This window comes from Thermobia domestica, chromosome 2 (assembly GCF_964235325.1).
Source record: "Thermobia domestica chromosome 2, izTheDome1.hap1.1, whole genome shotgun sequence".
Classification (NCBI taxonomy): domain Eukaryota; kingdom Metazoa; phylum Arthropoda; class Insecta; order Zygentoma; family Lepismatidae; genus Thermobia; species Thermobia domestica.
Genome location: NC_137455.1, coordinates 133,707,440 through 133,721,124, shown reverse-complemented (window position 1 = coordinate 133,721,124; position 13,685 = coordinate 133,707,440). Strand labels below are relative to the sequence as shown.

The 13,685-nt window shown below is 32.9% G+C and overlaps 2 protein-coding genes across 2 annotated transcripts in view; both read right to left on the bottom strand.

The window, feature by feature from the left end:
- Positions 1-3,008, bottom strand: part of LOC145679181 (uncharacterized) — a 75,192-nt gene extending 72,184 nt beyond the window's left edge. Inside the window, exon 1 of the mRNA XM_081749772.1 lies at positions 2,867-3,008. Within this exon, the coding sequence (XP_081605898.1) occupies positions 2,867-3,008 (142 nt within the window). The remainder of the gene's footprint in view (positions 1-2,866) is intronic.
- A 1,237-nt stretch (positions 3,009-4,245) lies between these two features.
- LOC145679180 (uncharacterized) overlaps positions 4,246-13,685 on the bottom strand; it is a 146,329-nt gene continuing 136,889 nt past the window's right edge. Inside the window, exon 6 of the mRNA XM_081749771.1 lies at positions 4,246-4,490. Coding sequence (XP_081605897.1) covers positions 4,246-4,490 — 245 coding nt within the window. The remainder of the gene's footprint in view (positions 4,491-13,685) is intronic.

Below are 13,685 nucleotides of genomic sequence, written 5' to 3'. Positions count from 1 at the left end.
GCTATTGTTTATTGTAATATTCTAACAATTTTTTACTCTTTATTTTCTAACCAATGATCAAATCTCTTACCGCAATCTTGGCACAACTTAGTAACGTTGAAGTATCCTGCCTTCTTATCTATGGTCAACTTGAAATCACCAAACAAACCATACCATTAGTTTTCTTTAATATGTTCGTAACATATATCATTTAAACTGTGAGAGTTATTCATAGTACTCATACTATTTATGAAGAAAATAATTTTATTTCATTTTTATGGAACATTCCTATTTCAACTCCAACCCTTTTAACATTTAGCTTATTCATAATTTTCATCTATAATTTATTTTATAGTATTTAATTCAATTTTGAAAAATTCACCTGTATATTTAAATTCATCTAATTCTTTATGTAGTTATTAGCATTAAGTGTCTTATAAGTTTCTTCATAATAAAAGTGCTCAAAGTCAAATCTAAACTCATTAAACTGATCTAGACGTTGTTTAAGATTTTTTGTATAACCCACTTTATATATACTCCTTTCTGTATAACCCACTTTATATATAAGATTTCATTTGCACCCGTGTTAGTCCATCTCATCAAAGATATAACAATCTCCAAATTTTATGCCATAAAAGGAAACGAAAAAAAAACATTCGTAAACCTGTACTATTTCATAACATAATGAATCATCAAGACCATATTTTTAGTAATTTTAAAGAATCATCATGACCTCTGATCCAAAACTCCCAATTCAATGACGTCATAGCAGGGCCAAGATACCTCTGACTCATTTACACCAACGTGCATGGCCCCTGAATAAGCATAAGCAAAATTTCAATAGGTGGCGCAATCCCGGGCTAAAGCATCCCCTGATTCATTCACTATGGTCCATGGTGGCCCCAAAATTGGATTAATAAGAGTGAGATAAAGTGCTGCGATTACTACTGCTATACTTTTTCAACAAAGTACTCATGTTTGTACTCAGTTCTTAATAATTCTTGCTCATAGATTCTTTCTTATACATCCTCATTATCCAAATCATTTATTCTATATGTTGGTGGATTGGATGGAATAATCTCTTTAATAACAAATACTTCTGTTGACCAGCTAGGTGTATATCCTTTCTCAAACAACCCTTTAGATTTACTTGTACGTACGTAATCATTAATTTTATATTTAGTTTTAACACGCTTATATTCTTTCTTCTATACTTTCTCTAATATTATTTGCTCATTCTTTCTATTAACTTCTACAGGCTTTATACCAATTGTTCTATGTACTTTATTATTATTATTATTATACTCGCTAATTAATGTTGCTAATATCTCTGTCCATTTATAATTTGCTTGTGAGTAAACTTCTTCCACATGTTTTCCTTAAGAGTGCTGTTGAAGCATTTTACGATGGAAGCCTTTTTACCACTACAGGTTGAGTAATGATTGATATTATATTCCTTCATCAACTCTCTAAAGTCTTTGTTATAAAATTCTTTAGATTGGTCAGTTTGTAAGTTGCCAGGTTTTCTAATTTTTAATACCGATTCAAACGCTTCTGTAACATTCTTACAGCTCTTATCTTTAACAGGAAAAGGAGTACATTTCGAGAACACATCAATAATCGTTAGTAAATACTTATAACCTTTGTTTAATTTGGAAACACCTTTTAATATTCCACTATCCATTTCTACAAGATCAGCTTGCCAATGATCATCAATACTTTTTACAATGACACCTAGTATAGGATAATTTCTTTTTACAGGTTTGTGAATTTCTTCTATAATGTCTTCTCTAACACCTTTACCTTCTTCTAGTCAATCTTTCTTTTTAACGAATTGAGATTTAGTAACACCACATACAGAACAAACACCTTTGTTAATGTATCTTCCATTCTTTGTTCGCTCTATTCTAATGGTATGTTTCTTTGTATCTGTTGATTTCTTACACTTAACACAATACATCCTACTTATTATATAGAAAACCATTTGATTTGTCTTACTACGTACATAATAACAAATAGCAATTGTCCTTCTTCGAAAGCTGAAATCTGCTTGAAAAGAAAATACATCACCATTTCTAATGTCTAAAGAAAAAGTTTCAACTAGAGTACTGTTTAAAAATGTATTTAGAAGGTATGTATCCAAGTTTGATTTCATATGCATTATTTTTCCATTATAGAGAAATTTATAACCATTCGATAGATTAAATATTCTAAAGATTGGATCTTTAACACCTTTCGTTCTCAATCGATATGATAGATTTATAGTTTCTTTCTTCATAATAAGCATATTTCTTCTTTGTTTGATGTTTGGAAATCTTCTTTTGTAACAAATTTATCTAACGGTCACTGAAGCTTGCCTAATGTTATAGCATCATCGTCTAAAATTGCATCATACAAAAGAGCTAATTGTCTATGTCCGATGAGTACATATCTATCATTTATCCAAATATTTAATTTTGATAATTCAGATCCTATATCTAATTAATCTTTCTTTAAGTATGTGACTTCAAACTTCCTGTAATCACTTTCTAATTAATTATTTATTGGCTCAAGTGTTTCCAAAGTTACTACATCTTGTTGATTAATTGCACTAGCTACATTAATAAGTCTTTTGTTTTGAAATCAACCCATGATTCATTATTTATTGTAAAAGCTTTGTCTAGATTACTAAGGTTTCTATGCTCTTCTTTCGTACTAAAACTCTTTAAGAGTTCTAATTGCTCTTCATTAATATTAACATCACCTTTCTTACTTATGACTTGACAAAGATATATATTATTTATTGTATAGAAAAAAGCAATTTCCAACCTAACTTCTCGAAACATGTTTTCAGTACAATGTCAGTCCTTTGAATCTTTATTTTCTAACCAATCATCAAATCTCTTACCACAATCTTGGCACAATTTAGTTGCGTTGAAGCTGACTGTCTTCTTATCTATGATCAACTCGAAATCACCAAACAAACAATACCAATAGTTATCTTTAATATGTTCGTAACATATATCATTTAAACTGTGAGAATTATCCATAGTACTCATATTATTTATGAAGAAAATAGTTTTATTTCATTTTTATGGAACATTCTTCTTTCAACTCCAAACCTTTTAACATTTCGCTTATTCAGCATTTATAATTTCTTTGATAGTATTTAATTCGAATTCAGAAAAATTCACTTAAATTCAACTAATTCTTTATGTATTTATTAGCATGAAGTGTCTTATAAGTTTCTTGATAATAAAAGAGCTCAAAGTCAAATCTAAACTCATTAAACTGACATAGACGTTGTTCATGACTTTTGTATAACTCACTTTATATATACTCCTTTCTTTGTGATGTCTAGTAGTTGCTACATAAACATAACCTGGTGTTTGATTTGTAAAGTCAAAGTGTATTGAATAAACATCATCATAATATTTTGAGTATTTATGTTTCTTCAGTATTTTTAATATATCTTGCACTGATATTTGATTTTTCGGTATATTCGGTATATTTTTAAATTCTTGGTCTAACATCGCAGACACCTCTTTTGGTATAACTCTATCTTGTAAAGCTTGTAAACGAGATAATTGTAACTTAAATCTTTTTATAGTGTTATACCACAGTTTTCTCATACCAGCACTATAACAAGCATTTGTTCTTTCATCTATATAGTTGGAGCCATGATGATTAGTTACTAATTTTCTTTTCAAATCTTTTAAGGTAATTATCGGTATTAACTTTTCCAAGTCTTCATCTGTATATAAAAACTTAGGAATAAGCGCTTTCCAGATATGAACGACATAATAAATATAATATTTATCTTTAAGTATATATTTTTAACACACTTATTATATATTAAATATTTACGAAAATCATCTCTATTAATGTTATTACACTTCTCAAAATAAACTATAATTCTATTATTTATGTCTTCCATATTTACTTAAAATAATCTTTTATGATAATTACTCATAAAAGCAATTAAAAATTTTTAATTCATTTTTCATTATATATACTATATCACTAAAAGAATATTCATCATTTAATAATTTTTAAAACTTAACACATAAGTGTCCGCAAATAACAGAGTTAAAATCTTGTATTCGATCGTCTATATAAAATAGATTTTGATTTCCAAGATATTGTATTAACGGTTTAGGTGGTACTCCTCCATAAGAATCAAACACAGATTTGACATCTTTATCTTTTCAATAACATATCCAATGTGCCAATGTTTCTTGATTTATCTAAATTGACACACACCTCACTCATTTTCTAGGTAATTCATCACTTATAAACACTCCTCGAAAGTACTTCACCTTTAATTCTTTTACCAACCTCTCTATGTCGAAATTTTCTAATGGTTTTAGTTTCTGACTTTCTACCACCACTTTGTTTGGCTTCCATTGCTAAATTATGTCGTTTTTGTTCTTTTAGTTCTTGCTTATTCTTTTCCGCACCAATAACAGTTTCAGCTATAGGTGCTGATCCTCCTGCTAAAGAACCTAAAGCTCCAACTGCCGCGAGATTATCTGGTATTGTAAATATAAATCCACCAATATGTTCTTGGGTGAACTCTTAATCTTTTTAATTTGCGAAGTGGTTAGAGTTAAATTCACACCTTTTCCTTCTTTTGTCTTCTTAGCTTTATCATTTAACTGTTTTTTGTTAATATATGATCTATCTTTAAATTCTCAAGTTCATTTTGAGGAATAAGAAACGTATAACCTTTAATATAACACATGCTTCCTATTATTTAATAGAAAATCTTTGTTTGTGAAAATATCGTTGTTGTTTCTCCACCTAAATCAATTAAAGTATCATTCTCATCTGTTATTTTTATTTCAAATTCATCGATCCTGTTTCTTGTTAAAGGAAAAATAAAGGATAAGTGGGTTCATATATAATAATATGTTTAAATTCAGCATTTGTTTTAAATGTTTCTATTACTCCTGTTTCTCTATGGGTATAATCACCACCATTAACAATCATACCATCCGCTACATTACAGTGAACATAATTGTATCGAAAGGATGAAACTTTGGTAATTTATTTCCAATATATGTTTCGTTCTTTGCTAATACTGGCAAATGTTCAAATCCAATAACAATATTTAAATTTCCTGTTACAAAATCACCATCGCCTGTTTCTACTTTTACTCTATTCCTTATCTGATCTTCTGTTGATGTTATATTTACAGATTGAGACTTTAAATAATAGTTAAGGCTCTTTAAACTGTATTGTCCACCTGGTACAAGTACTCGTTTATCTTCATATATAACTAATGCATTATATGCAACATTTGGAGTTAAATAAGTACTCTAAAATTCAGCTAGTCCTATACCAAAATCGTTATTACTGTTATGTAATTCGTAACGTAGTTTAGTTTTCAAAGTAGTAGTATCACCAGTTAACTTGAATACCTTAGCCATTTATTATATAATAAATGGATGCATTTGATTTGACTAAAGATATTCCAAGAGAAAAAGTAATCAAGTTAATAGAATATATCATTGGAAAATTAGAACATAGCTAAAAGGAAAAGAGGAAATTACGTTTTGTTAAATATGTGTATTACAGCTTAATAACTTTATCTATATTGTAAGGTTCCGCATGTCTACACGTTATGCAGTAACCACGCGTGAACTACATATGTTAATAGTAAATAGAAACAAACAGACGACGGTCCCGAAGAGGAGTCGCCCACCATCGCCAACAATCGGAAGGACGAGGATCACCTCAGGAAGCCGATACTACAGGATAAAAGGGAGCTGCACGCCTCGATCAGCATCCACAGGTTGATCAAACCACCTAAAGCCCTAAGGCGCCCGGCCATTGTGTTACCTTACCCTCTCACGACTCTTAGTCAATTGAGAGACAGCTAATCCTAAAGTCCTAAGACGCACGGTCATTGGGTTCTTTCTCTCTCTCACGACGCCCGGTCACCGAGGGAGACACCTAATCACACAAAACTTAAACCCTCTCACGACGCCTGGTCAAAGAGAGTTACCTCACCTCAAAGCCCACGACGCTTGGTCTTCGGGTTCCTACCACACTCCAACCTAAAGTATTTAAAGGAAACTATTATTGTACATACTTCTGTATTAGAGGAACTTTTTATAATAAAAAGGTAATGGGAAAAGTCCAAATCCCGAGTACTATATTTGCTCTACCCAAGAAACTTTACAATATTATTATCTGCAACAACTGGTTTTATTAATGTATTTTTCCCCGTGACAGTTTATTCAATTACAACAACATCTTAAGCTACAGGAAGTGCAATTATTACAGGGTTACCTTCTAAACGTAATATTAGAAAGAAGAAGGATGAATATAAGACTATTGTAAATTGTATCAACTCCTTTAAAGAACAATTTATAACTGTAATAAGAAAAATGATCGTGATTGTAATGTCGCAACATTTTAAAATCTTAATCTTCAATCGGATAACTTAGAAAAAATAAATTAATAAAAATGAATTTTAGTATTTTGTTGCTTTATACGTATGTTTTGTTATTGGTTAAATAGTATCGGATTTCCGAAGATAAATATCAAAAGAATTTAATGACCGTGTTTATAGCGAGAACTCACCCCCAGTCACGACCCCTCTTCAATGTTATTAGAAATAGGAAAAGGAAAAGTGAGGAAGTCAAGAAGAACGTAGGAGGAAATAAGGAAAAGAAGAAGAAGAGAAGAAAGCAAGAAGGAACTAGAGATGAAATAATGATGGAAATGTGGTAACGAAGCTTAAATAGTTATTAAAAAGCTGATTCACACCCGAATTTCATTATTTCAGAATCAATTCTGAATTTATCCTCATGAAACACATGTTCTCTCATACTACCCTGACCTGCATCCAGGCAACTGCACAAGTGGGAGTTGCCCTGACCCAACCCAGGTAATGAGAAGTATTAATTTACTTGTTTGTCTTTATTTCCAAATGTTGAATAACCTTTGTCCAATAGCTGATTTCGATAGTGAAGATCGAACAGACAGGTGAGTAAACCAAGAAAGAAAGAAATCAAAGTGATTTACATATTGATATATTAATATATGTAAGTCAATATATATTGATGTATGTAAGTCAGTTTAAAAGAAACTATCATCTAACTACAGTTGGTCAATATGTATTACATCTATTAAGAATTTGAGTTGAGTTGAGTTGATTTTAGTTTAGCGTCCCTTTCAGCAGCGAGGCTATATGAGCCGTGGACCTACTGATTAACGTGGAATCCGAACCACATGAGCTCCCGCCGGGAATCGAACCCGGGTCTCCCACACCAAAGGCGCGTACGCTAACCGCTTAGCCACGGAGGAGCTCTATTAAGAATTTGAACACAAAGTAAATGTTTATGGCATGCAATAGAATACACATATAAATGTATGATTCCTCATAGAATCTTGGATTGCATCAATTTAGATTTGATGTTAAGAGGAGGATGAAAGAAGGGGAAACACAAAAAATAATAATTTAAATTTTGATAAAATAAAACATAAATTTGAAAATCTAGTTACATTTTATTATATATTATATGAAAGAAAAAGAAAAGAAATTTAAAAAGATGACGAAACGAGTCAATATCTCATATGTAAGGAAAGAAAAGAAAAAAACTTAAAAGAAGATTAAAAGAGTCTTTTCTCGTACTTTCAGATAACCTGTTATATCACGCGTTCGTAAGGCACCATTTCGGTGTTCATGTACTTAACTTCACTTTATTTAGATATACACACAAGAAATAATATTTATAAATTGTGAACAACACATATTCACTCTGTAGACTTATTGGTTTATACAGTTTCCAATTTCCAGGATTAAGGAAACAAAGTTTTGTCACTAATTTCACAGTGACCACGTCTCTTATTTTGTCATTCCATTCGTTATCTCATCCATTTACTAGCTCTTAAATCACTATCACCTTGCATCACATTAGGTGCACACATTTATAGTTATATTAGCACAATGTAGAGAAAAAATGAGATTTCTTTTATGTTCAACGAGATTTCACTATTGTATCGAGTCCACGATTACTAAGGGGTAAAACTGTTCAATTTCAAGGATTCGTATATGATGAGTGAAATTGAAATGTAACTGTACAAGAAGGTTTCTGGTTTATGGACTTCATGGTAAACTTAATGATAAATTTGGGTTACGACGACCTGTCTTAATTTCATACCACAAGCGATTAGTAAAACGACAGACGATGTTAGTATTTACATATATTATTTAAGCACAAAAGTAATATCTAACAGTAGGCGGTACACTTTAAATTCACATTTTATATTCGTCCAATTTTCCGAAACTATGACAACCAACAACCATTCGGGGTAGGTACCAAGACCATTTACACATAATTATCTACGTAATGCAACATTATACATTTTACTTCAATATCACATTTATATTCGACACGTATATATATATATATATATATTTCAACACATAAATTTAATTATCATTTAATCCTTCAAATCAATGACCCCGTTTAATAAAATTCTAAGGTTGCAACACTTTACACAAGGAAAAATAGGACTATATAAAAATTGATTAACCGCACATAATGATAAAAAAGTTATATTCTCAAACAAATTCGAAAGAGAGGACATCTAAAGGCAAGGCAGGCACGTAAACACAGAAATTTTATATATATATATATATATATATATATATATATATATATATATATATATATATATATATATATATATATATATATATATAAATTGTTCAATTTACTATCCTTCTACTGAACTCTTAAAAATGTTAATAAGAATTATGGGCCCAAACATCTACATCAGAGGTGACCACTCTGACCTAACCTCACTCAACCTTATGCTCACAAACTCATTTCGACCTCACGCTCACCTCACTGGTCTGACCTAACACTCATTCAACCTCACGCTCACCTTACCAATCTGACCTCACGCTCCCTCGACCTCACTCTGACATCATTAGTCTGAACTCAAGCTCACTCAACCTGACGCTTACAACACCAGTCTGACCTCACGCTCACAACATTCGAACCTCACGCTCACTTCGTGAGGTTGAGGTCGAGTGAACCTGAGTTCCGAACTCATGAGCGCCGATTTCGTGAGTTCGGGCGCAGCTCTTCTGGCTAGCCTATTGGCGCTAGCACCCGCACCTTTGGTGCACAGGGTCGTGGGTAGGACTTGCGATATTTCGATGTATCGATCGATAGTTTGAAACGTCGGGATTTTTTGATGTCGAGTTTTCTATAGTTTTCAGTATTTGGATAGTTTTCGGTGTTTTCTTGTTTTCAATATCAAGGTATACCGAAACCACTTTCTCAGCATAAAGAAAATTATTCATATAACACTTCCTAGACTTTCAACGTTCTCTCTTCCACAGGATTAGTACCTAATACAACCAAATATGACAAACACACGTCGATTTATCAGGATCAGCCAAGTGGGATTTACAATATAGTAATATTAGTTCGTACGCCTATACGACTTTTGCTTCACACGCAAACTACTAAATGCAAGTGAATTATTGAATTCCGTCTCCTGGGATCGATAGCTAAAATAATAATTTCGAAAAGTTCGTTAGTGAAGATGATTTACCCATGGGTAGAGGTAGAAATTATCCATTTTCGGTTTAACATTGATTACTATAGAGCAAAGACAGTAACATATAGCGAGACATGGTTTCTTGCAATTGATCCAGCATCCAAAGAAGACCTTTCATCTCCATCTTTAACAAATCGGAAGTGATATAAATTTCTTACAACTTTCAGTCTCAGTATTAATCTACATAGATCAAAAACCATATTTTAAAAAAAGATAGTGAGTTTTTTTAAGGATCGGTTTAGTTTTCTAAGGAAAGTTCTCACATTCACTCTTAACCTTCTATTCAAACTGAAAATGGCAGAAATCTACCACGTCTGGTTCTAACGTTGATCACTATAAAGTAAAAACTGTAATAGAGATAAGCGGTTTTTTTTTTCAATTAAACATCCCAAGAATACCTTTAGTTACCATCCTTATCTATATCTTTCCACCGAAATCGGAAATGATAGAAGTACATTACAACTTGCGGATTCAATACATATTGCAAAAAAGGTAAGAACTAGCGAGAAGTTGGTTTTGCAATCGGGTTAGGCATCTAAGAATAGATGTCATCTCTCGTAACCCTTCATTGTAAATGAAATCTTTGAGTTTAACGTCCCACGCATACGCCGGTTAGGCCAAAGGAGACGGTGATGATGAAATAATGGATGAAATAGTGGGAGGAAATGGGAGAACCCCGAAAATACGCACGTACATGATGTTTGTAGACCACAAAGTCCACTTGGCGGGGGCTTTGATCGAACGCGGGTCCTTACGCACCAGAGGTGAAAGCTCTACCACTGAGCCACCGCGGACCCCAAAAAGTCAAAGTTTAATAATAATAATAATAATAATAATAATAATAATAATAATAATAATAATAATAATAATAATAATAATAATAATAATAAAAGTAAAAATAAAGCTCTCCAAGAAATTTGATTTTGCAAATATATGGCTTAACTCATTGGTTGAAGTGAAGTGAAATTTTAATCTTATATTTGCAGTAGACATTTGCATAGAGGCCGGTCCGTATGATGCGCTTCGCCCCCTTCATTAAATTCTCTTTCGCATGTGACCCTCAACATCTGCCACCTTACCAGTCTCTATTTAGATAAATTTCAACAGTCCAAACAGTTGTTCTGGTCATTTTAGAGACACTCTCGGTAGTTTTAATATTAAAACTGTTACGTACAGTCGAAAATTCGAAACGGATTTCTTGTATTATAGAACTACCTCGTATTGTAAAACTCAAATTAATCATTCTCTGTAAATTTACTTAAAAAAATAATTTGTAACAATTCAATTTTTTTTTTTACATTATACAAAGTGAAAATGCATTAAAATTTGTACAAAAACGAGGATATAAAATATTTTTTTGCTATATGATTATTTTGTATTGTTAAAATTTTGTTTATCTACGGGGGAGAGGGAAGCGCCAAACGCTTTTGGGCCTAGGGGCGGTAAAACATTAAATCCGTCCCTGGTCGAACACTAAAAATAAATCAATCATCGGTGTTTGTCCGACTAATATTACATAAATAGTATGTTATCTCCGTTTTGGATAAAATATAGATGAAATATAGCTTTTGGAACACACATGAGCTAGTTGCATCCTCCTAAGTTGTTCTGGTCTGAAGAACGATTTAAGGATTATACGAAAATGAGTTAAGTGGTCGAGGACTGGCACATTTACCCTATTAATACAAAACATTTATTTATGGCTGATCTGCGTTGTTATATTTATACAAAAACAATTACTTGCTAAGTATATAAATTTTATTTCCAAGTAAATAGTCGGTGTATATGAAATTCTATTTACTTATCAAGATGTAATAATGTCTCTCAAATACTCGCCCAGAAAATACGTACATTCTATTTTCTATTTGGAGCAGGCAGGGGTGCCCACAGGCTGGTTTTAGGACGTTGGTTGCACCCGTTAGACTTTTTTTTTGGGGGGGAGGGCATTATTTCTTTCAAAATGACAGAATCCCATTTTTAATTATACTATATATAATTTTCCTTTTAAGAACGGCAACTGTGAAGGTGAATGAATGTATTCTCTGTGGCTTGATAGGATAAAATTATGATGGAAGGTGGAAGAAAATACTGTATAGACTGATCCTGTTTAGAAAAATGGACAAGGCCTACTAAGTGATTTTGACTGCAATGCATTCCACATGCAAACCAATGTGGAAACTCATTGGGGAGGGGGAATCTGGCTAAGAATTTAAAACCCACAAATCCCCAGTGTATCACAGGTGTCACATTGATTTCCTGTTGACTTTATAAAGTTAGTTTCAAACGTTTTACACAAATATCCATTGTACTTTATAAGCCACACATAAACCTTTGTAGCAAGCTTTGTTTCGTCCCTTTTCTTCAGGTTTTAGCAATTTTATTCAACTTTTCTTGTCAGTAGCTGCATGCGGCTCATGGAGTTCTCGAGCGCCTTTCAGCTTCCGATATAGTTTATTTATTGCTATGATAAGTAAGTATTTAACTCCCTAATAATTTACTTTTCCTGTATCTAAAAGGGTCAATAATTACTCTGGTAAAATAGTAATTGTTCATGTACTAAATTAAAGTTGTAAACTACGTCTGTTCCTCGCTGAGTCACAGGTGTCACATTGGATTTCCAATTCATTCAAAAACACTTTTTTTTGGACATTTCTCTTATCTAAGACCCTCATTTAGTGAACCATGAAAGTTTTGTTCAAAAATTCTTACTTGAACAATGTTTGGGTTTTTGTGGGTTAAGTACTCTGTTTTGGGGGCCCAAGTAGTTGGAGAGATGGGCTCCCCTCGGCCGAAGGCGAGGGAGGGCTGCAATTCTTATGTGGTTAACTGGTAGTCCAAGATTCAAGATTCTTCTCCCCTCTAGAAAATTCGTAAATAAAACACTGACTTAGCGTACAAAATCCCCTCACGCATACTCAACCTCACGCTCACATAACCAGCCTGACCTCACGCTCACTCAACCTCACGCTCACATTACCAGTCTGGCCTCACGCTCACTTCGTGAGGTTGAGGTCGACTGAGCGTGAGTTCCTAACTCGTGAGCGCCCACCTCATGAGTTTGGACACCTTTGATCTACATAGCATTCATCTCTATGGTGATCAATAGAAACAAAAGTGGAAATAATGAATAGTACAATGGAGAATTTCAAACGGACAATGATAGAAAGACGAAAACAAAAGTTGGATTGTATGCGGGACTATCGCTCGCTACTGCGGTGAGTCTAACTATGATAGAAACGGTCCCTCGATATTTGACATAAACAAATAACTACACAAATTTTGTCTCGCAACGTCTCAGTTTGTCTTTTTTTTTTTTTTTTTTTTTTATATGGTTTGTAATGTGAGTGAGAGTCGACGTGTGTGTGTCCCTCCGGCAAAATACGGTAAAACGTACGGTTTGCAGGCTGAGCTTGAAAGTGGCCGCTTGTCTGTGGACGCATAAAGGTATAACGTAATGTGTGCGAAAATAGATGTTAAGAATTTAATAAAAACTTACGGATATTTTTGTAAAATATCTAGTGTTTTTAGTGTATTACATGGCAACTTTTAAGCGTTAAAAACTAAAGATGTAGTGGCTGAAGAGGAAAAGGAACATTTGCAAGGTTGTATTTTATGCGAACATAGGAAGTGACAAAGTGTGAATAAACTGTGAGTGACCTTGAATTTCTCCCGCGGAAACTCATCCTGTATCATGTGTCGTAGGAAACAATAGTAAAAGAGCACCTGTACATATAGTGACATTTCTGGCTGACTTAAACATCAACATAAGAAGGTAAGTGGACTTTATAGCTTTCTTTGTTTTTTCTCCACTGACTTAAATATGCAAAACAGATAAGAACTTCTCGACATAATCAGGGGGCGGGATCCCCCCAGAACTAAGAAATACAAATTAAATAAAATGGATAGACTACCGCGATATTCAAGTGGTTCGTATGACGATATGCTTGATAAACTGGAAGAGGAACAAGGACATTTAATGTATCAAAGTGTAAATTCAAACCAAAATAAAAGTATGAACAAAAAGAAAAATGAAATGAAATCTTTGAGTTTTACGTCCCACGGTTATGCCGGTTAGGCTAAAGGAGACGGTGATTATGAGAAATGAATGAAATGGCGAAATGAATAAAGTGGGAGGAAAC